This window comes from Rhineura floridana, chromosome 4, assembly GCF_030035675.1.
Source record: "Rhineura floridana isolate rRhiFlo1 chromosome 4, rRhiFlo1.hap2, whole genome shotgun sequence".
NCBI lineage: Eukaryota > Metazoa > Chordata > Lepidosauria > Squamata > Rhineuridae > Rhineura > Rhineura floridana.
In genome coordinates, this window is record NC_084483.1 from 57808839 (window position 1) to 57832245 (window position 23407).

At 39.2% G+C, this 23407-nt stretch overlaps 1 protein-coding gene across 5 annotated transcripts in view; it reads right to left on the minus strand.

Annotated features, from left to right (window-relative positions):
• The window catches only part of LMBRD1 (LMBR1 domain containing 1), an 85251-nt gene that overhangs the window by 47697 nt on the left and 14147 nt on the right, over window positions 1–23407 (minus strand). For all 5 annotated transcript variants that reach the window (XM_061623075.1, XM_061623071.1, XM_061623072.1 and 2 more), the window contains 5 exons: window positions 19065–19125; window positions 11814–11911; window positions 9373–9440; window positions 5304–5392; window positions 3350–3423 (listed from right to left, as the gene is read on the minus strand). In XM_061623075.1, the coding sequence (XP_061479059.1) occupies window positions 3350–3423; window positions 5304–5392; window positions 9373–9440; window positions 11814–11911; window positions 19065–19125 (390 nt within the window). The remainder of the gene's footprint in view (window positions 1–3349; window positions 3424–5303; window positions 5393–9372; window positions 9441–11813; window positions 11912–19064; window positions 19126–23407) is intronic.

Genomic DNA, 23407 nt, shown 5'->3' on the forward strand with positions numbered 1-23407 from the left:
TTTCACTTTGGACAATCATGGCTTCTGTCAAAGAATCCTGGGAAGTATAGTTAGTGAAGGGTTCTGAGAGTTGCTAGGAGACGCCCTGTTCCCCTCACAGACCTTCAATCAGAGTGGCTGACTGTTAAACCAGTCTGGCTGCTGGAGCTCTCTCAGTGGAACAGGAGTCTCCTCTCAGCACCCTTCACAAACTACACTTCCCAGGATTCTTTGGGGCAAGCTATGACTGTCTCTCGTGAAATCAAAGTCTGGTGTGGGTGTGGCCCCCTGATAAGGCAAGCCCAGCAGCTGGGAGCCTGGCTTTTAGAACTCTGACAGTTGGTTCTTACTGAGCATGCCCTGCGTTATCATAGGGTGCCAGCCAAAATTTCTTAAACTAATTAAAAATCAGCCAGGCATATTTTCAACTTTTAAACTGCAGAAGATGAAGGTCAGGTTATGGGGCAAGGTCAGTATTAGGATTACAGGTACTCTGTAAACATGGCTGATTTTTAATGAATTTCAACAGATTATGAGAACTCAGAGAAATAAGTCCAAAAGGGCTCTGGGTTTTCTCTCTCTCTTTTTAGACTTTGAACTCTCGATTCTCTCTGACTGTTTTGTGTATTGCCATGAAAATTCTATGTTGTTAAGCAAGCGTTTCTGAGTTCAGTTTTGTAAGGTTTTGCTTTGAAATGAGCTTATGGGAAGCATCAGAATGGCATGGGGTATTTTCAATTTAACACTGTGGAATGTGAAAAACCCACACTGGTATAGTATACAGCCTCTCTTGTGGTTGTATAATACCACCTTTAAGCTGAGATTGGCTGCCAAACAAGCAAGCAGCAATTAAAAATCCATCACTAAGATAAAAAACACAATATAAGGAATACATGTGCATATGGCAGTATATGGCCCTTCCATACAATGAGGAGGCAGAAGGAGCTAAAGGTAGACTCAGGTAGTTGCTGAGAGTAAGCATGCCAACCTACGGAAGCAGCCCTTTCATTGACTTGAATCTTTCCTAACAGAAGCTGGGCTGTAATCTTAGCTAGAAAGCCTCAGATTTAGAGCACAGGAAAATATGCTGGCAGTCACCGCTTAGTTTTGATTAAAGGTGCCATGCTTACACTTTTTATTCCAATACTTGTAAATATCATAACCATTAAGTACCAACAGCTACTTATAATGCCATTTTCCAAATATGTGGTAGTCACTGAAAGTGACACTTGTTAATTAAGCCTGCAACTTCAAGTACAATTACTATTTAGCAATAAATGGTGGGTTTTGAAAAGAATGCAGATCATTTGTTAGTTTTTAGAATACATAACATGCAATTTTAGATTTTATAAAGCACTATACTGAACACAAAAGACTTTCAAGATGCAATACCTTGCTTGCAGTGTATTTGCTGCCTACATCTGCCCTCTAGTGAAGTTACACACAATACACAAGTAGTACAGAAAGGGGGTTTGTGTGTGAATAAAATCCAAGTCACATTGAAGTGGATGAAAGCTGTGACCACTGTTTAAATGTATTAAGAGAATAGCTAAATAGAAATTGCTGTCATTTTCCACCAATTTCTTCAGTAGGAAGAATTCCATTTCTGAACAGCTATAGCTAACCTGTAGTGAATTACACAGTTCATAATTTGCAAATCTTGTCTAATGAAATTTCTAGCAGAATGGAAGTAAAAAATGAAGAGTCTCAGTTCTTCTACTATGCAACAAACACGGAGTAATGTGAACATTTATTATTATTATTATTATTATAATTGCGTTTATATCCCACCCCTCCTCTGAGTAGGAGCCCAGGGCAGCAAACAAAAACACTAAAACATCATAAAATATATTAATAAAATATATTAAAACAAAACATCTTTAAAAACATCTTTTTAGGTGTTTCACAGATGTTGCTTTAACTATGTCTTGCATTTAAATAATTTTATATAGCCTTGGGTATTAATAGAAAACCTGTCATTAGATTGGTGTGCTATTTGAAGTCAAAGTAAAATATTATAGCTCTTGCTATCCTAGTCTATCATCCTCCTTCCAACATTGGCCTAGCAATGCACACCTTAGCTCTGAAGGCAGGGAAGCCCCAAGAAAAAAAAGAAACAGAATTGTATATTCATGTCCATTAGTGAGGTTCAAAAATAAGCAAACAAAACCGATGCACACTCAAGCCCCACCCCTCAACCAATGATAACACTGCATTACACTGATTGGTCAGCACTAAGGCGCACACACAGAAGCCATTTTCCAATAGTGCAATCCCACTGCACTGGTGTGTGTGTGTGTATATGTATGTATTAAATCACCATGAGGGTGTGGCCAATTGCATGAATCTTACTTCCTTAAAGCATTTTTCATGTATTCAGGGGCTTTTCACTCGTTACCTCTGTAAAACTCATAAATGCCCTGTAAAGGGAAGGTGGTATGTTTTTATTTCCATAATGCAGACAGGGAGTATGGAGAAATAAGAAGAAGCATGATCACTACTTATCGATGCATAATCACTACTTATTGATTGTTTTTCTTTAGAAGGCAACTTACAGAGCACATATGGTGCTGCCCAATGAGACTAGTATAATGCTATCTGAATTGCTCTTTGCTTGATGAACGAACAGTTACTAGCATAAACTGTTTATATAAGAATTAAAAGATTACTTTAATGAAACAGAGCTTAATCAGGACAGACTTTGGCCAAGATGCTGAGAAGTTCAATACTCAGGATACAAAGGAAGACATCATACCTCACATTTTAAAACCCTTCTCCACCAGGATACTAACTTTTGAAAATCTGCAACAATATTTACTATCACTTCAAGGCAAGTAACAAAACTTTTCAAACACATGAACATATACATTTAGAAAAAATTATATTATCTTGCTGTCACCTAAAATCATTAAAGCTGAAGTCTGATATTCAACAAATTATACCTTCCATGACATTCTTGTTTAAATTAGGTTTATCAGTATGATGGCTTTCAAGATTCCCTATATGAATGGCTAAGCCGAATCATGCTCAATTTGAAACCTATTTACAATTTTCTGAAAAATATTTTAAACAGTTTTAAAATGAAAAGTGTTTAACCTTGCCAAAAAAAGAAGATTCCAGAGTCTAGACCTCTTCTTTAAAGGCTAAAGCATAACTTATAGCACCCCATTAAGTCTTACCACACACATTTTGAAGAATGAACCAAAGCTCAGAATGTTTACCTACTACTTGATTAAGTCAAAATTGTTACACCTTAGCACTACTGAAAGCATTGGCTTTCAGCATGGATTAAGATTTGTGGAAAGATTGCAATTTGTTAAAACTGAAGCAAATCTTAAGATAAACACAAGACAAAATGTTGAATACTTGCTGTATAGGTAATAGATGCCACCATACCAATAAGGGTCAAAGAACTTATAGAGAAGGATAGAGCAGCCAAACCATCTGCAAGACAAAAAGAGAAATACTTTGCTGAAATTTTCATTTAGGAATGTTAATACCCAATTTTCATTTTTTGCTGAGTGTCATCTTTAGGAGAAAGCATATACATCTTAGATTAATATAAAAACAACTGCACAGATCAAGATCAAACATAGAATGTTAGCTACTGTGCAGCTAACTACACAATTATCCTACACACTGAAGGGAGACATATAACGTAAATACGTTTACCATTTACCATTGCTCAATACACTGGAATGACAGCCTGTAAGCAAAACTGAAGAATGCAGTCATGAAGTTAAGGGTAGGTTTCTGTCTTAAAATTTGATATTTCATGCATCCAGCCTATCTGGGGTCACCAATGTGCCCTTGAGTCCAGTGGTGCCCTTGAAAACTTTCCCTCATGGCCACAAAGCCTCTGTGCCCCCCATTCAATGCCCCCTACCTCATAAGAATGTGGTTACCTTTCTGTCCTTTTGAAAACCACATAAAGTGAAAAAGAAGAGCTATGTTATTTCCCACTTCCTTTTTCAGTTCCATCTGCTTTTTAAGGCTTGGATCAGCATCTGAGCAGCTGACCAGACAGCAGAGCAACCAAGAGGGTAGGAGGGAAAGTGGAGCAAACATGGAGACTATGGGAGAAAAACAAAGCAACCGGGGGATGGAAAGAGAGTGGGGTGCCATGGCAGTCAGGAGGGAGAGAGTGCCAGACACAAATGCATCAGACCCAGTAAAACAGATCCTCTTGAAACTGCATAGTTTTTTCACGGGTGCCCTCTTCCCCACAAACTACCATCACATCACAAATCATATATGTCTCCATTGACTGAAACATAAAAATGACTGATCCAGTATTTTCCAGCACTGCCATGGAACACAAATATGGATCCAAGGTATGGATTCTTCTAGATCCTTGTAATTTCTACAAGTACTCCCTGCAAAATCACCATCATATCATTGGTCACTTCTGTGTTCTGCAAATTATTGGTGGTTTTGTTAGTCATCACGTGTAAAAATCATTTAGATCCATGAGGACCTGTGCCTTGGCTCAGTGTTTTTGTGCCGCTGTCAAGAACCAGATCAGTGAGTTTTACCCAGTCTAGCAATATAAGCTTTAACTTGATGGTAGGTTGTAGGGAGTGAGGGGTACCCTATGTAAAAATCAGGTAAATTAAAGAAGAACTTTTTTAATTTTGCTGGATTCAACTTTTACCCAAACTCCATGAAAAAGCAAAGAGAGAGATAGCTTGCCTACTCTCTCTTTTTGTTAGGGGGAGGGGGGAGGCAACCCAGGGGATGGAAGAGAGAAACAATCAAAGGGGATAGTGTCAATGGTAATCTCAACATTCCAAATGTGTGACCCCAGAAGCCCCACCATGACTTAGATATCTACCTTCTACAACAAAGTTTGGAGCCACTTTACTGTTTTATCTTAAATGCTTTATTTATATTTGTTGGTTTATTTGTATTTGCTGCCTGCATTACTCCAAGAAATCAAATATCAATTGGAATAAATGCACACACACCACTTATCCTTGTCCCCAAAGGAATAAATGTTATACCTAAAGAACACAAGAAGCCTCATTCCTTCATACTTTATCCCTATTCTGTTCTACATCTATATCTCCAAGCAACATTTTTATCCATAGTTCCATGACAGCTGAAACCATGCCTAACCCAACATTTCCATAATGCCCCCTCCCCCAGAAATCCACCCCTTAAGGTTACAAGCACTCACCCAAGTGGAAGACAAAATATTTATATATTCTCACAGATCAATGGAATAGTCCAATGGCTTTTTTTTTTTTTTTTTTTAGAGTAAGGGTATACAGAATTCTCACTTCTTGGATTCAGTATAGTCTCTAGAAAAATGAATAACTTACGGCTGCTTCCAAGTTCTTCAAACAAAAGTTTCACTTTCTCCCATTCTGTTGAATTCTTTTTGTTTGGAATATCCAATGGAACAAAGGCTCTAAGAGGAACAAAATTAAACATTTTATCCTCTTGCAAAAGATACTACATCAGGATTTCAAACGTTCTTATAATACTGGTACGGTGATGGAACTGAAGCTCAAGTTACCATGGAAAATTCAACAGTCTTCTGAGTTACTATATTCCTAATAAATAAGGTTTTAAAATATTGATTCCACAATATTGTGTGACAAGTCACATGGAAAGCTGGTCAAGTACAGAGAGCATGAAGAACTGAATGCATAAACAGTGTATTGATAATGAAGTTTTGGACAAGCTGAACACATTAGGAGAGTTTATGACAAACACAAATAAGAGGGTGGAACCCAACTACATCATACTAAGAGTAAGCCCACTGAAATTGATGGACTTAAGTTACTTATGTCCAATGATTTCAATGAGTCTATTCTGAGAATCACTAATGTGGGGTATCACCTAAAAGCACCTAAAAAGAGGGAAAAAATGAATTTAAAGCTGAACAATTTGGTTTTAACACAGTCTAAGTATTTTTTCATGCACTATGGTACATAATCTCTCATTGTACACTCCAGGTTGTTCTAGAGAGCTACTTAACAGAAAGTAACAGCAGAAAGAATATTATCTATTTATTATTTATTTATTAAATTTCTATACCGCCCCATAGCCGAAGCTCTCTGGGCGGTTCACAACAAGCAAGCAAAACATCAAAATACAATTAAAACCAAATATTAAACAATTTAAACACATTAAAAATACCAATATACTAGCATATTAAATAGTAAAATATAATAGGATGTTAAATGTTAAAAATGTTAAAATGCTTAAAATGCCTGGGAGAAGATAAATGTTTTAACCTGGCGCCGAAAAGATAATAATGTTGGCGCCAGGCGTGCCTCAACAGGGAGATCGTTCCATAATTCGGGGGCCACCACTGAGAAAGCCGTTTCTTGTTACCACCCTCCGAGCTTCCCTCTGTGTAGGTACCCGGAGGAGGGCCTTCGATGTTGAACGAAGTGTACGGGTAGGTTCTTATCAGGAGAGGCGTTCCATCAGGTATTGCGGTCCTAGGCCATGTAAGGCTTTATAGGTTAAAACCAGCACCTTGAATCGAGCCCGGAAACATACAGGCAGCCAGTGCAAGCGGGCCAGAATCGGTGTTATATGTTCAGACCACCTGGTCACTGTTAACAATCTGGCCGCTGCATTTTGCACGAGCTGCAGTTTCCGAACCATCTTCAAAGGCAGCCCCACGTAGAGCGCATTACAGTAATCTAATTTAGAGGTTACCAGAGCATGCACAACTGAAGCGAGATTGTCTCTGTCCAGATAGGGATGTAGCTGGGCTACCAACCGAAGTTGGTAGAAAGCGTTCCGTGCCACCGAGGCTACCTGAGCCTCAAGTGACAAGGATGGTTCTAAAAGAACGCCCAAACTACGAACCTGCTCCTTCAGGGGGAGTGCAACCCCATCCAGGACAGGTTGAACATCCACCATCTGGTCAGAAGAACCACCCACTAACAGCATTTCAGTCTTGTCTGGATTGAGCCTCAGTTTATTAGCCCTCATCCAGTCCATTGTTGCGATCAGGCACCGGTTCAGCACATTGACAGCCTCACCTGAGAGAGATGAAAAGGAGAAATAGAGCTGCGTGTCATCAGCATACTGATGACAGCGCACTCCAAAGCTCCTGATGACTGCACCCAGTGGCTTCACGTAGATGTTAAAAAGCATGGGGGATAGAACTGACCCCTGCAGAACTCCATACTGGAGAGCCCAGGGTGTCGAGCAATATTCCCCATGCACTACCTTCTGGAGCCGATCCGCCAAGAAGGAGCGGAACCACTGCCAAGCAGTACCTCCAACTCCCAAATCAGCGAGTCTCCCCAGAAGGATACCATGGTCGATGGTATCAAAGGCCGCTGATAAATCAAGGAGAATCAACAGAGTTACACTCCCCCTGTCTTTCTCCCAGCAAAGGTCATCATACAGGGCGACCAAGGCTGTCTCTGTGCCAAAACCAGGCCTGAAACCCGATTGAAATGGATCCAGATAATCGGTCTCATCCAAGAGTGTATGGAGCTGGCCCGCAACCACTCGTTCCAGGACCTTGCCCAAGAATGGGACATTTGCTACCGGCCTATAAAGTTTTCTGGGTCCAGGGATATTAGAAAGGTATATAAGCAGAAAGCTTTGAAACAGTACACACCAATAACTGTCTACTCAGAGGTAAGTCTCTTTTTTCCCCCAATGGCAATTACTCCCAAGTAAGTGTGTATAGGATTGCAAAGTTATCTGCAATACAGCATTGTGTCTTCTGGCCAAGAAAAGATTACATGTATCCTATTGAGCATGCACAATCCCTTAGACGAAAATAACATTCTTAAATTAAATATAGAAAGATACAGGGGTAAAATGAGGGGATTTTATGTCAAAGAAGCAGGCGTGCATCTGTATGGCACTGAAAGCAAACATTTTAGCTGACAATCTGTCCAAACAACAGCTGTGTCACCAACTCCCACACAGTGTACAATAATGCGCTAGAGTTGCTTTTGTTAGTGAGGGAGCCTTAATTCATCACAGCACACTTTAATCCAAGTGGAGGTATAGAGATGAGGATGGTTAAACTATTTTTACAGCAAACTTCTAACAATATTGGAAAAGTAGCCCATGCAGCACAATAAGAGACACTGGTTATGGGCTTCCTGAGAATATCTTGTGCGCTAGTGGAAACATTGCATCCAGTGATAACCAGCAGCATCAGCAGTCCTTTGCAACACTGACTGTGTTTGTATGCTTTTGTTGTTGTTATATGCCTTCAAGTCGATTACGACTTATGGCGACACTATGAATCAGTGACCTCCAAGAACACCTGTCGTGAACCAACCTGTTCAGATCTTGTGTTCAGGTCTGTGGCTTCCTTTATGGAATCAATCCATCTCTTCCTCTTTTTCTACTCCCTTCTGTTTTTCCCAGTACTACTGTCTTTTCTAGTGCATCGTGTCTTCTCATTATGTCTCCAAAGTATGATAACCTCAGTTGCATCACTTTAGCTTATCTTGGCTCAATTAAGCTGAGATATGAACAAGCCTTTTGACCATGCTTGAGCCCCTTCACAAAAGCAAGCTAACAATCCAGGAAGTCTTCCATTAACTATAGTTTCCCATTTCATCTGAACCAGGAAGACAACTTCAGAACAAGCAGAGATCTTAAAGCATGGTTTGGAGTTGACTTAATATCTGAAGAGTAGCGGAAGAATTCTTAGAAGCAGAACCCTACTGTCAGAGATAGCAACCCAGGAAACATTTATTTTATTTATTTATTATTTTATTTATATCCCGCCCTTCCTCCCAGCAGGAGCTCAGGGCAGCAAGAAGAACATGAAGAATAGTAATAGGAAGAGAAAAAACCAAAGACTGCTCACCATTCCCTTTATGGCAAGAACCCCTCCCTCTTCCATAGGAGTACAATAAGCCCCCTCGCTTCCCAAGCTCTGGAGCGTAGAGGCTCATCCATGCTGTGACATTAAGCATGAGGTGGACAAGCTATACACTACCTACTGAACTTTGACACAGGCTGCACTTAAAGAGATGCTTTAAACAACTTGAAAGTTCAGCTTGATAGCCGATCCATCCCACTGGAGCAAGGTCTGGAAATCATAGCTTTTGGCTGCCTACCAAGACCAAACAATATTTGTGGATTCATCCCTCCCTCCGTCCCCAAACACGGAATATGCATTAAATAGGATCCAAACATTTATAAGAAGGAGTAAATGCAAATTCAAAGCTAAAGGAGGAACAGAAGACAGATGTGGGAAACAAGAAATCTGGAGAAACAAAGACAGAGCAGGAGACTTACATTAGATTATGAAGGGTTTTAAAATGGAAATTGTCTGAATGTAGTAGGCGTATAGAGTCTGACAATAGAGAGATATGTGGTCATTTCAGCAGGCTTGAAAAATAAAGGCAGGCAGCAGCATTCTAATGTATAAGCATATCCACTTACCCTATTATTAGAAGAGCAGAACAAACCAGAAGGAATCCTAGAGTATAGCTGAATGCAATTTTAACCTGCTGTAAAATTAGAACAAAAAGTAAGTATAGGGAGAAAGTAACAATATCTTCCAGATAATTCTACCTATCGTGTATGGCTGGATTCCCTCAAAACAAAAATTGTTTGCCTACATTAGTACCTAAAATCTATTTCAAGGATCTTGATTTCTTCCTGTACATCAAGAAGTTAATTATGAACTTTTTATAAGCTCTGAAATTTAAGAATCCAATATGCATTATGCATGCTGTTTGATGCAGTGAGCACATCAAATTAGTATGCTTCCTTTTCTGCTACCATCATTTCTGCAGACTAAACTGAAGGCTTTCTTTAGAAATGGACCAACATTTGTACTGCAGATGTCTACTGCATAAACATGGAGGAAAAGAGCTTATTACTGGAAGAGCCTTCTGAATATTTTCCATTAAAATGAAGTTTCCACAGTATGCAATACACTTTTAGGGCCCCATCAACAAAAGAGGATTATATTTTACTTCCAGATCTGTTAATACTAATTTTCTTGCTTTAGCCTGTACATACAGTTTCTTTAAACAAGAGTCTGTTTTATTTCCACCGTTTCAATAGGGAAAGTTTTGGTCTCCTTTCCTTTCTAGCGCCATACAGGCATGTCGCCAAGTCAAAGAGGAGAAAAACAAAACATTATTTAATTCAGTAAATAATTCTCACTCTTGTTCTACCATTGTACTGATAAAATGCCTTTGCATGTAGCTTCTAGAGAAACAAACAAGCCACCATGTGATCGCTACAGCAGCTTTCCCCAGCCACCATTTTAAAAACATTTTAAAATGGCAGAACAAGAATGAGAATGAGTTACTGCATTAATGTTTTTCTCTTCTATGATTGTGCCTCAACAGTCATAGTTGCCAAAAGGAAAAGAGAACAGCTGTCCTGAGGGTTAGCAAGTTATATAAAAGTACCAATGTTTGCTCTGGCTGTACACAAATAGACTCCATGCACATTTATATATGCACAAATCAATCTCCCTTCACTGGCTATGTTTGGACATAATACTAAACCATGGTTTAACATATTGTGAGAAGGACCTTGCTGGGTCAGATCAAAGGCATTACCGACTTGAGTACTCTATTCTTAGAACAGTCAATCAGATGGCTATGGGAAATTGCAAGCAGGACCCGAGTGCAGCAGCACTCTTGTGCTCGTGATCCCTAGCTACTGGTATTCAGAGGCATACTTTCTGTAGGATAATATTGCTGTCATGACTACTATACTTTGACAGCCTTATCCTTCATGAATTTGTCTAATCTCCTTTAAAGCTGCCCAAGCTGATGGCCATCTCTACATCTTGTAACCGCAAGCGTCAGATTAACTATGTGTTGTGTGAAGAAATACTTTCTTTTGTCTGTCCTGAATCTCCCAACATTCACCTTCATTTGATAACCCCAAATTCTAGCATTATGAATGAGCTTAACCTGCCATAGAGTTCCCACGCTTCCCACATTCTCTTCCTCAGGCCTGTCTTCTCTTCCTCTGACATGGCTGTGAGAAGTTTGGAAACTTCCATTTTCATTTTAGATAAAATGAAGTTTAGCATATCATCCAAATTCTAAACTGTGGATAACTATGGTAAACTGAAAACAAGCCAATTTCACAAACCATGGTTTAAGGTTGGGCTTGTGTCCACCAACCATAATTAAGATCACCCATAGTTTGTCGGTGTTCAGATGACACAAGCTGATCAAAAATGGAAGCAAATGTTTCTAAACTCCTCCTTTTGCCATGTAGGCAGGGGCAGAGAGAGGGTGTGAGTGTCAGGAGGCTAGGCTCCCTCTCATAATGCTAAACTGTGGTTTAACTTTAGCCCAATGGCTCAGCAAATTTGATCAAGAGACAGCATCAACTAAAACCTTTCAGTCATTAACATCATCTTGGGTCCTATTTAACCTTGGATTTTAATTGAATATTTTTAAGGGATTTAAGAAGCCTATAGGCTCTTGCGGGGAAGGGAAGAACCACTGCTCAGTATTAGGGCACATATTTGGCATGCAGGAGAAGCCATGTTCAATCCCTGACATTTTAAGTTAAAGGGATCAATGAGCGGATGAAGTGAAAGACCCCAGCCTAAGGTCCCAGAGATCCACTGCCAGTCCAAGAAGACAACTAGGCTAGATGTACAAATAGTTTCACCCAATAGGAGGAAGCTTCATATCTACCTATGAAGATGTCTTGGGGATCCCAGATTAAGTCAATACAGTTGCCAATACTAGCTTCAAGCTACATACAGTAGCAGCATATTTTACTTTTAACGTCAGATAGCATTTAATAAGGTTGTATTTCAACTGGCAGTAGAATAAACCAGAACCACTTTATTAACTTGATATCCAGCAAAGCAATCAGAAGTACAATAAACATCTTACTGAGCATTTGTTGCCATCATCTTCATCTTTCTCCTCATAGTAGAAGTAGACAAAGGGGATCCATAAGAACACACAGAATAATATGATGGAATACAGGGCTAGTAGTGAAAGGATGAGAATTTAATTACTTTCCCCCCCAAAAAAAGTTGTTTTAAAAAAACTTGTTAGCACTTCAAACTGTCATTTAGTACTGCAATATAGTTCTATTGACAAAAGCATGTGACTTATTTATATACCTGATGCTACTGGTAATTTTAATGTATATTTTATGTACTCCTCTTGGAGACTTAGGCATGTCTTCTGTGCTGGAGCTGATGTCCAGATACTCATTAAGATTTCACCGTATAGTTAACTTACAGTACAATGGTATACATTGCTACTTCGGAAGTAAGTCTCTTTGTGTTTAATGGGGCTTACTCCCAGGTAAGTGGGTATAGGAGGCAGCCTAAGCTTAGGTTTAGGATTGACACTGGGGAAAACATGGTTCTTGTTCCTTTAACAGCTGTATCTCCACAATCAAGACCAGCAGTACATAGCAGACTTCCTATGATAACATGAGGTTGACTGGGGCGGGGGGGAATGCACTCTAATTTTGTGTTATGCCACCCCTGCAGCTGCCGTGTTATTATGCCATGGTGGAGAAACAGTATCAAATGGTGGCAGCGGTGAATAGATAGTGTATCATCAAGTATCCAGAGCAGCCCAGGGCTGTATGCTTTATAGGCACAAAGTTACAGGGGGGTTGTGGCCTCCAAGTGCACCCAGACACAAAGTAACAATAAGCCAGAAGGAGACTAAGGCAAAGTCCCAAGGCAATATTGTGAAATAGGGAGTGGCTGGTGGTGCTGCCTAGCAGTGGGATCTTGCAAGATCTGTGCTAGAGCCGGTGAGAGAACAAATAAAAACCAGGATCCTAACTGGAGGGACCTGACAGGTGCTGGCAGCAGGTGGGATCTTGACAAGGATTAAGATAACATCTAGCGTATAGCTAAAACATTATTAGCCTAGGAAATTTAATAGCTCCAGGAAAATGAGCTACAATACATGAAACCTTGATCAGAAACGTTAGTATTAAATTTAGAATGTGTTAACAGATTCCTTTAGCATCTTTTGAGTCTTAAATTTGAGTTTTACAGTTTACTAAATGTATCTCATTAAGCAGTTGATCAGATAAAAGCACATCTAGTTCTTCTATCGATGATGATATCAAGCAAAGCTTGATTTTGTAGAACTTTCCTGGAGATTTTGCATTCTACAGCCTCAAATATGAACATGAACTTGGGTTGGCAAGAGAACCAAATAAGAACAAGGAGCAAATGTTTTCATTGGAAGGTTAATGCAAATTGAAGTTGCCCAAAGTTGAAGGGCTGAGGAAAACATACACACAAGTTACATTGGCCTACCAAGCACAGCTTCATAGAAATAATACATTATTTCACAGAGATGGCAAAGTTGAACAGGGCAGGTAGAATTGAGCTTAACTCCTGAATTTTAAGCAGCCCATCTTAGGCTTCTAATATCCATATCCTGATACTGTGGAAAGTAAGGATTTTCACCAATGGAAACTCCAAATGCAGAAGGAGTCATATTAGTAAGAGAGAGGAAAACATCATTAGCAAGCTGCTCTCCCAGTTTCCAGAATACTCTAATGCAGAAAATAGTTAAAAGCTGTCTCTCCCAAAACTACATCTAAACATAACATCCTCAAAGATCTTTCAGTGCCCACGTAGCAGTCCAGCTACAGTGTCATCTTCTGTTCTCAAAGCATTCTACTCTTCTACTTTCCACTCAGACTCATCCATCTTCTGGCAAGAGGTATGGCAACATACTTCCTAATATCCTATCTCAGCTTATAGGCTGGAAATGGCTTGCCAACATTTTCTTAATCTTAACACATCTGCTGGCAACCCGAGACTAAAAATGAAGCAAAAAACAAAATTAGTTCCAAGAACTGACTAGTATCCACTCTTAGACAAGAGTCCTTCAGATTAATCTAAAAAATCAGGACTCTTTGTTTGAAGATTATGGAGGTGTAGGGAAAAGCTGTTCATAAAAGTCATCAGGCTGCAATGAATCCAAACAGAAATGGTTTGACATTCGGGGTATTTTTTTTTCTTTTTAGAAAACCCCCCAATTAGCTCTCAAGTTTATCCATGATGGGAATTATCTCCTTTGATTAATATTTAGTTGTGTTATCACACTTATCTGGCTGGGAGATGCCATGATCACATTTAGTTGCATCATTCATAGCATTGTATATTTTGGTAGCCATTTTGTGAAGTCATGGTTCCGCTATTACAGAACGCCCAACTGAGACTTACCTCATTAATCTGATTTATTTAGAATAGCACGAGAGCTATGCTTTCTGTTTATACTTAAATCATTATCCCCATCTGGAGGTTGGTCTGTGCAACAGCATCAAGCCTACAGACTATAAAATGTTTCCCTCAAGATAAAGACTGTTAATGTTATGTGTAAAATAAAAGTGTATGTAATAATACTTCTAGAATAGGAAATATTTTTATAGCTTTTTGGAATAGTTTCAAGCAGTCACTAGAACTTGTTTTGATTTCCCTGATTTGTATTCCATTACTTCAATAGCTAAAAAGCCTCAAAATCCAGCACTTCAAAGTCTCAAATGAATATACTGTCCATAGCAGTTGAATATTAGTGACTAAAGGTGGGTGGGGATTTTACTTTTGTAGTCTAATAGCTTTATGCTAGATATAAAAAGCATCACATTGGAAAATTAGGAACACTTCTACTAATCTGTAGGACACTCTTCTGCCTGAAGACATGCAATAACACTTTATTTGAACAGCTGTGGCTCTGGTACATCATGCAGTGCACATAAGCCATTTTCCAGTTACACATAAGGGTAAAATATTTTCAAGTTTAGGGAAAATTGCTTTGTAAAACATGTCAAAATTAGTTAACTAAAAATCACCTCAATTTATACTTGTTTGTCATTTTTTGCAATTGTAGGGCATTTTAAGAGACTACAGCCAGGATAGGGATTTTAGAATGGGAAGAAGTTGTTCTCTGTTTAAGGGAGGGGAGAGGGTGGAATTATATGCTCTTCAACCACTACATTTGCAATCTGGTTTCAAAAGACTATCTCACGCAGCATCTAAAATTAAACTTCAGCTTTCCCAATGCAAGGATTGCATATATTTTATTGCTCTCTATTTTACAAGGGACCCATGTGTTCCACGTAGCACGACAGAGATGCAAATAACAGCTATATTTTATTTTTACACACACAGCATGCAATGTTTCTTTCTCCCAGTAGCTTTTAGATCAATTTTGCATCCAGCCAAATTCGGTTTGCACAATACCTTTCCCATTCCGCATTACAAACAACCCAACATGCTCTAATGAGGACTAAGCATGCTCAGTGGTCTCCAAGAACCGTGGAATATTAAGTGTCAGTGGGAAGAGAAAAATGGAAAACTTCAAGGGGGGCAAAAGAAGAGGAAAGGGAAATGGCTTGCTTGAGTTTCTAGCAGATTGTAATATATCCCGTTGGAAAGCATGGCTGGATGGCTAAAACCATGAACACAAGGTCAGGAGTGAGGATATGTTGCAACATTTTGTTGCAGGTCCCATATACTTATATTCTTATTATTCTCTCCTTCATATTTTAACTAATAGGGATTTTGGGGGGAAATGTGCAATACACTCAAGTCAATCCAAGTTCAGAAAGCATAACTGCTATACATTCCTTTGTACTGTGAAGTTTAAAATGGAGACAAGTGTGGTACTCCTTCCCACCCTAGCTTCTGCCTACATTGTAAGACTCTCAGAGCTTTTATAACCACAAGCTTCACCCAGGCATTCCAGATTTCCAGAGAGCAGCAACTTGCCCTACCAAAATATACAGTTTTCACCTGAACCACTATCCTTTCTTAGCACTACAGAAGGGCTGTAGCTCAGTGGCAGAGCATCTCCTTTGCATGCAGAGGGTCCCTGGTTCAATCCCCAGCATCTTCAAACAGGGCTAGGAAAGACCCCTACCTGAAACCCTGGAGAGCCACTGCCAGCCAGCTGAGCTAGATGGACCAGTGACAATACTCAGACAATACTGAGCTAGATGGACCAGTGGGTCTGACTCAGTATAAGGCAGCTTCCTATGTTCCCAATAGCAAAAGAATATGAGGTGGTTACTAGGTCACAAAAATAGCTCCAATTTCTGAAAAATTTCAGTCTTCAGATTTTTAATTCACCAAGGGTTGAAAACCCCTTACTGAAATTTGGTCAAACATGTTGAAAAAATCATGTTCTAAAATTGAGGGGGGCCTCTTGACTCCCATCTGAAGAATGAGATATAATGTTTCACCTTAATATATCATTTACATCTGTAAGTAAACAACTTCTGTGCCATGTTAAGCTTATCTGAAAGAGGGTTCAAATTTAGAAAAGTCTGTCTCCACCAATAAGCATCTGACAATTAATGAATTTATGTTGCAGAATTATCATATTCAGGTACAAAATGACAAATCTCCCATCATGCTTCATACAGAAACCCTATTAAGAGTGACCTTTATGCAAACTGAAGCAGATCTCTGGTTGAAAAATTCTGCCCTTGTTGTGAGATGCCATTTCCTTGACTATAAAGGGATGATTTTAGAAAGAAACCCTCCTAGCAGGGGACCAAAATGCAGACATCTGCAGCCAATGTTAAATCAGGGATGCTAAAATCCAGATGAAACTCTGCTCATGTACTGCCAGACATTTTAGCACAGATACCATGCTAAGCGCATGTTAGAACAAAGCAACAAAGTTTCAAAATATTGTTAGACATTCTGTAATTGAAGGCTGTGCCATCCGCTTTTCTAAACTTTAGCAAAAGTAACACAAAATAAAATCTCATTGCAACCTATTTTGTAGGTAATATGTCATTTCAAGCATTGAGTCTAATCAAGCGTGAAAACTATAGCAACCTTAACCAACTAACTCTCTATATAAGACTACCTTATATACACATACACACATACACACACACATCTCGCCCCACAGCCGAAGCTTTCTGGGTGGTTTACAATAACTAAAAACATTAAAAACAAATATACAAATTTAAAAACACATCTTTTATAAACAATTTAAAATGCAATTTAAAATACATGCTAAAATGCCTGGGAGAAGAGGAAAGAGGGAGATCATACCACAATTTGGAAGCCACCACTGAGAAGGTCCTCTCCCTTGTTGCCATCCTCCAAGCTTCTAAAGAAAGAGGTAATTTGAATACAGTAGGGCTCCACTCATATGGCAGGTTAGGTTCCAGACCCCCGCCGGAAAGCGAAAACCACCGAAAAGTGGATGAGCTGTAGCGCAGGGGTCTGGAACCTAACCCGCTGATCACACCAGAGGAGGCTTCATCAGCTCGAGTGGGAGTCTGATCGCGCAAGAAGAGGAGAAGATCAGATTTTCCCCTCCTTGGGCGCGATCAGCTCGAGCGGGAGTCTGATTGCACCAGAAGAAGAGAAGATCAGCTGTAGCACACTACAGCTGATCTTCCCCTCCTCCGGCACAATCAGAATGCGGGAGTCTTATTGCCCCCAAGGAGGAGAAGATCAGCTGTAGCACACTACAGCTGATCTTCCCCTCCTCCGGTGCGATCAGCTGGAGTGCGGGGAACTCCAGCTCCCCCTCCAGCTGATTGCCCCCACTGGCACCATATTAGCGGAATGCCAAAAAGTGGGGTGCCGAGAAGCGGGGCCCTACTGTACTACAGCTCAGGGTAGCCAATGTGGTGCTCTCCATATGAGGATGGACTACAACTCCCATCATCCTTGACCACTGGCCATGCTGGTAGGAGCTGGGGTCCAACATCATCTAGACGGCACCATGATGGCTACCCCTGCTGTATCTCTTTTCTACATTTCCTAAATACCACCATTTGACAACCTGATACGCTATGATTTGGAAACTAAGGGGAGAGAGAAGAAGTCAGTGGCAAAACCAAATTCAGTCTTTGCCATTTCAAGTTAAAGATTTCAGGAAGTAGGACTGCTCAAGATCTATTACTAAGATACTGGAAGTCTTGGTAACATACAATGTTGAGTGTTCTAAATTTTACAAGCCACTGATCCAATTAAGGAACCAATCAGAACTCCAAGTCCATACTGAATTAGGATCCAGAAGAAATCCCTGTCCCACGGGCCTTTGCTGGGTCTCTGCCACCACAGAGAGTGCAGAGGCGGCAAAGCTATTGCTGCTGGCCAACCAGAAACAGGGTGTTTCAGGGATGGGGTAAACCTGGGCCGGTCAAGGATGATCTGCTAGATCCTCGGCCACTCCAGTTCCCAGAGATGGGACCAGTGTGATCCCTTCTGCTGCATCTGATGGAGTAGCAAAAACAAACGGCAACAAAAATTCTTCAGAAATATACTGCTCCCCCCTTCTGCCATGGCACACAACAAGTGGCAGGGTTTGGATGCAGTGGAGCCTCTCCTATTCTGATATGCTGCTCCTGGCAAGACGTCTGGCTGCCATGGGGCAGAGTAATCCTATTATACCATCTGTTGTTGCTGGTTTCTCTAAATTTCTTGTTGGCCATATGATCATTTCATAGCACCACAAAAATCAAACAAGTCAGCCCTCGTATTTCCTACACTAACAAAGGTTCTGACTGAAAGCAAGCTATAATTGAAAGCTTGAGGGAAACCTATTTATTAAGTCTTTAGCATACTACTCAGCCACACTATTATTGTTTATTTTTGTACAAAAAAATCTTGCCACATTTTCTGTGATTGCTATTCTTACAAATTTATGTAACTGACAAAGCATGCCTTCACTGCTATACCCTGTTGAATAGAACCATTTCATTATAATAGTTCCTTTATTGTCTGAAGTCTCTATGTTGGATCCAGAGATGTCCTTCTTACAGAAGGGGAATAGTCACTGATTCCACTTGTAGCCCCTGAAAATCTGTTCAACAGTGTAGGGGGACCCTCTAGAACAGTATGAAAGTTGGCAAAGGAAGCTGGAGCGGTAAGGTGGAATAACTGAAAATAGCTTTTGCACCCATACCAAGAATGGAAGCCTGTGGGGGAAATCATAGCTCTTTCTGCTACCAGAAGAGAACTGAAGCACTGCTGTTCACAGAATATACAGAAAAAATAATATGAATTCAAAGCAACAGCAGAACATAGCAAAAAACACATTTTAAAATAAGTAGATGTACACACATGACATATGCCAAAAAACTACACAAACAATACAAAGAGAGAGCTGTTTTATAATACTCACTGTAATATGCATATAACACAGTGTCTTCAATTTGCCTTGTAACATTTGCATCTGCCCAGTCCTTAAGAAGTTGAGAGTAAGAAAAACAAAAATATTAAATAGCAATTTGTGTATCCTGTGTACAAGAGCTATTTTCAAAGAACTTCTGCTACCTTGCATACATGTAGATAGGCTGTTGCACCTGCATGACTGAATCACCTCAATAAACGAAAATAATTTTACTTTCCCTCTCCTCCAAAGAGATGAGCTATAGCACTGTTCTTCAACCTTGCATCCCCAGATGTTGTGGGATGACAACTCCCACCAACCCCAGCCAGCTTAGCCAATGGTCAAGGATGATGGAAATTATAGTCCAACAATCATCTCAGGACCTAACGCTGAAGAACAACATGCTATAGAGATGGCAAATCGGCACGGTATATCCCATTGGAAAAGAGCTATTCAGTATAAATATGGATTACAAGATGATAAATTATTTTTGAAGAAATTAATAAAATGTTCTAAATAGATGTTGGAAGCAAGGGAAAAAAGCCATGTTTTATAAATGTTCCCATTAGGTAATGAGCATTCAATTTTAGAATAATGGCTAAGATTACAAGTTTTGCCCCAACTTCAGATATCCTCAATTTGTTACTGTAAAAAGTCTGTCAGTAACTGCTGACATATTATTAGTAATTTCTAAGAGGATTACATTTATGATTGATTGTTTATTCAGAAGTCAACAGACCATTATCCAAAGAATAACAAATATACATGAATACAAAATAAAATCTAAAATATTAAAATCTAAAAATACAATATAACAAGAGATATTAAACTTGTATATAGTGTATAAGAATACAATCAGAACTGATTCATCTATATGTCGCTATAGGCCCAACTTCAGAATATCTATGCGTCATAGATAAATTAGGTAAAATTGAATTGTTTATCAAATAGAGTTACAGGGCCAAGTTCAAATTTGATTCTTAATATTAAAACATCCTAATTTCTTTCTTTGCTGAATGGCCAGATTTATAAATTTGGCCACAGTTAGGGTGATGTTTTCATTATAACCCTGTAAAAGGATTATTAATAAAGCGTCATTTGATCGTCCAGGAAATTTTGACAGAATTGGACAGAGAAGATCTTTTCTAATTTTGTTATAAAATTTACAGGAAAATAATACATGATAAATTGACTCAATTTCTGAGTCACTACAAAAACAATACCTATTCATTCTCAGAATTTTTTTAAATCTACCAGTTAAGTAATTAGATGGTAAAACGTTGAAACGGGCTAACGTGAAAGCCCTTCTATATTTAGGGACCGTTAACCAAAATTGGTATTTCATCCCTTCTGCATTAGGAACAATATTAATACCCATAGCCTTCGGACAACAAGGGCCTTTTGACGAACTGAGTAGGGTCTGGTTATCAATATCGGTAAGTCTAAGTTTAACCGCCGCCCTGGCCTTATTGAAATCCATTGCCAAAAGTTTGGGGGGGTGGAGGCCCATCTGAGATAACTTTTCCATTACCTTCCCTGACCAAGTTTCTTTTGATAAAGGGTCTTTTAAAAGGCAAGACAGGTAGGAATCAGGAGATAGTACTTTATAACATCGGATCCAGAAATAGATAGTATGAGTCCATAATATACAAGACAAGGAGTTCAGCCCGGCTTCTAACAATAAAGACGCTCCTGCTACACAGCCAGGTACTCCAAATAAAGATCTCAGAGTGGAATGTATTATTCCATCCAGTTTCCCTTTATAGTATGGGAACCAGACAGGAGCCCCATAAGCTAGCATTGGAATAATTTTAAATTTAATAAGCCTTATAGCTGCCGGGATATAATTTCCTCCATTGGTGAAATAGAAACGAACTATAGCACCTATTTTTTTATTTGCCTTGGCTTTTAAATTAAGTATATGCGTGTTCCAAAGACCCGACTCCTGGAACCAAATTCCCAAATAATTATATGAAATTACCTGTTCGATTTTTATTTGACCCATCTTCCAGTTATGTCTAAGTTTCCTTCTTGAAAATATCATAACCTTGGTCTTAGCATAATTTATTTCTAGAAAATTTTCATCACAATAGTTTTTAAATCTCTCAAGTAATTTGTTAAGTCCTAGGCGAGTTTGAGATATTAACACTGTGTCATCAGCATATAATAAAATTGGGGCCTTTACTGTGCCTATTTTGGGGGCGTGGAATTGAATATCTTCCAGAATGTTGGGAAGGTCTGCCAAATATAGGTTAAACAGCATAGGGGCTAGAACACATCCTTGTCGCACTCCCTGAGTAGATGGAATTTCACTAGTGAGATGTCCCAAATGGGAGCATCGAATCTGAATTGTGGTATTTTGATATAATTTTACTATCAATTGAAGTAATCTCTTTTCAATATGATATGATTCTAATTTCTTCCACAGACGTTCGCGAGAAATCGAGTCGAACGCTTTTAGATCTATGAACGCGACATACAATTTGCCTCGGTTTGGTTTGATGTACTTGGCAACTAGTTGAGACAGCAATAGACAATGATCCACCGCAGACTGACCTGATATAAAACCTATCTGTGCTTGATTTATAATATTGTTAGATTTGACCCAAGTTTTCAAGATTGTGCTCAAATAGGTGGCATATACCTTTCCCACCACAGACAATAGGCTAATGGGTCGATAGTTGTTTGGATCGTCTCTAGGTCCTTTCTTATATATTGGGATTACGTAGGCCTTTAGCCAAGAGGTGGGAATTCTTCCGGTTCTGTTAATTATAGTGAAAAGAGTAGCAAGCCTAGGTGCCCACCAGGTGATGCCGCTTTTGAGTAGATCCGGGGCAATCCTGTCTGGCCCAGCAGCTTTACCATTTTTTAGTTTCGCATCTATTTCTACAATCGTTTCAGAATCAACTAAGACCCAATCTGGTGTTTCACTAGGGTCTATTAAAATAGGTGGAGTATTTTTCATTTCAGAAGTGTTAAACAGCTTGCTGTAGTGTGATTCCCATATTTCTGCAGTAACAGAGTTGGTATTACTAGCAGCTTTGTTGGAAAAATTGCCAGAAACAATCTGCCAGAATAATTTAGAATTGCGAGTAACAAGTGCTACTTCGAGCATTTGCCAAGATTTTCTTATTTCTTCCTGCTTTTTTTTATTTATAAGTTTCTTATACTCTTTTTGTAATTTATAAAAATTAGATGGTAAGGTTCTTTCATTATTCCGTCTATAATTACGGTAGACTAGTCTAAGCGCCTTTTTTTGCGATATACATTCCTTATCAAACCAATTATTCTTTGGAGTCCAATGAGAAGAAGGTCTAGGTGGGCTATGCGTGTATAACTCTAATATTATCAGACTAACTAATTGCTCATAAATAATTAAGCCTTCTGGGGAGAATCCTAAGGAATCGGGCAGAGAAGTCAGGTTGATAATCTGTGGAGATTTTAGGAGGAGTTGAAATTTTTGAAATAACTGAGAAGACCAATTAGCCCTTTTGTATAAAGCCGGCGCTGAAGGATTTTCGTATAACTCTGGTTGAATTGATAAATGGACATTCCCTCCTATATCAAAATAAAATTCAAGGGGTAAATGATCACTATCCATTCGGTCAGCAACCTTAAATTTATGCTCGTAACAGTCCTTATTATGGGGAATGATTATATAGTCCACTACACTTGATCCAAGGGAGGAGTGGAAAGTATATTCTCCCCAATCATCTCCATGTGAGCCATTTATAATATTTAATTGATGATTTGCAAGGAATTGAAGAAGGACAATTCCAGCTTGATTCATTATTTTGTCTTTCGAATGCCTAACATTATGTATAATATATTTCCGGTCAACGTTTGTAAGTGGGCCAAATTGCAAAGTATTAATTGAGTTGGAGGCTGTTCTCGCGTTAAAATCCCCTGCAAGTATTGGATACGCTTGTGGGAAACTTTGAGTGGAAAATTCATAAATCCACTCAAAATTTAGCCAACTTAAAATACTAACCTCTCTGTTCAAAGAAGGGGAAAAATAAACATCAAACATTAAGATTGGCACTACTGACAATTTAAATTCTAAATGTAGTACAACTACCATAAATCCAGATTGTATGATGCCTAAATTGTTAAGTTCTGTGATTTTTACTTCCAATTTGGTTGAAACCATGGTACACAGACCTTGCCTAGCCCTCCCTTTTCTGACCTTAGGTAAAGCCGGGGTGACAAAAGTGGAAAAACCATTAATGTGGATCATTTCTTCGCTCCAGGTTTCCTGTAGAAGAATTACGTCGAATTTGTTTAGGTAATCCTGAAATCCTGGAATTTTAAGTTTTGATTTCCACCCCACGATATTCCAAGAAAGTATCTTTAAA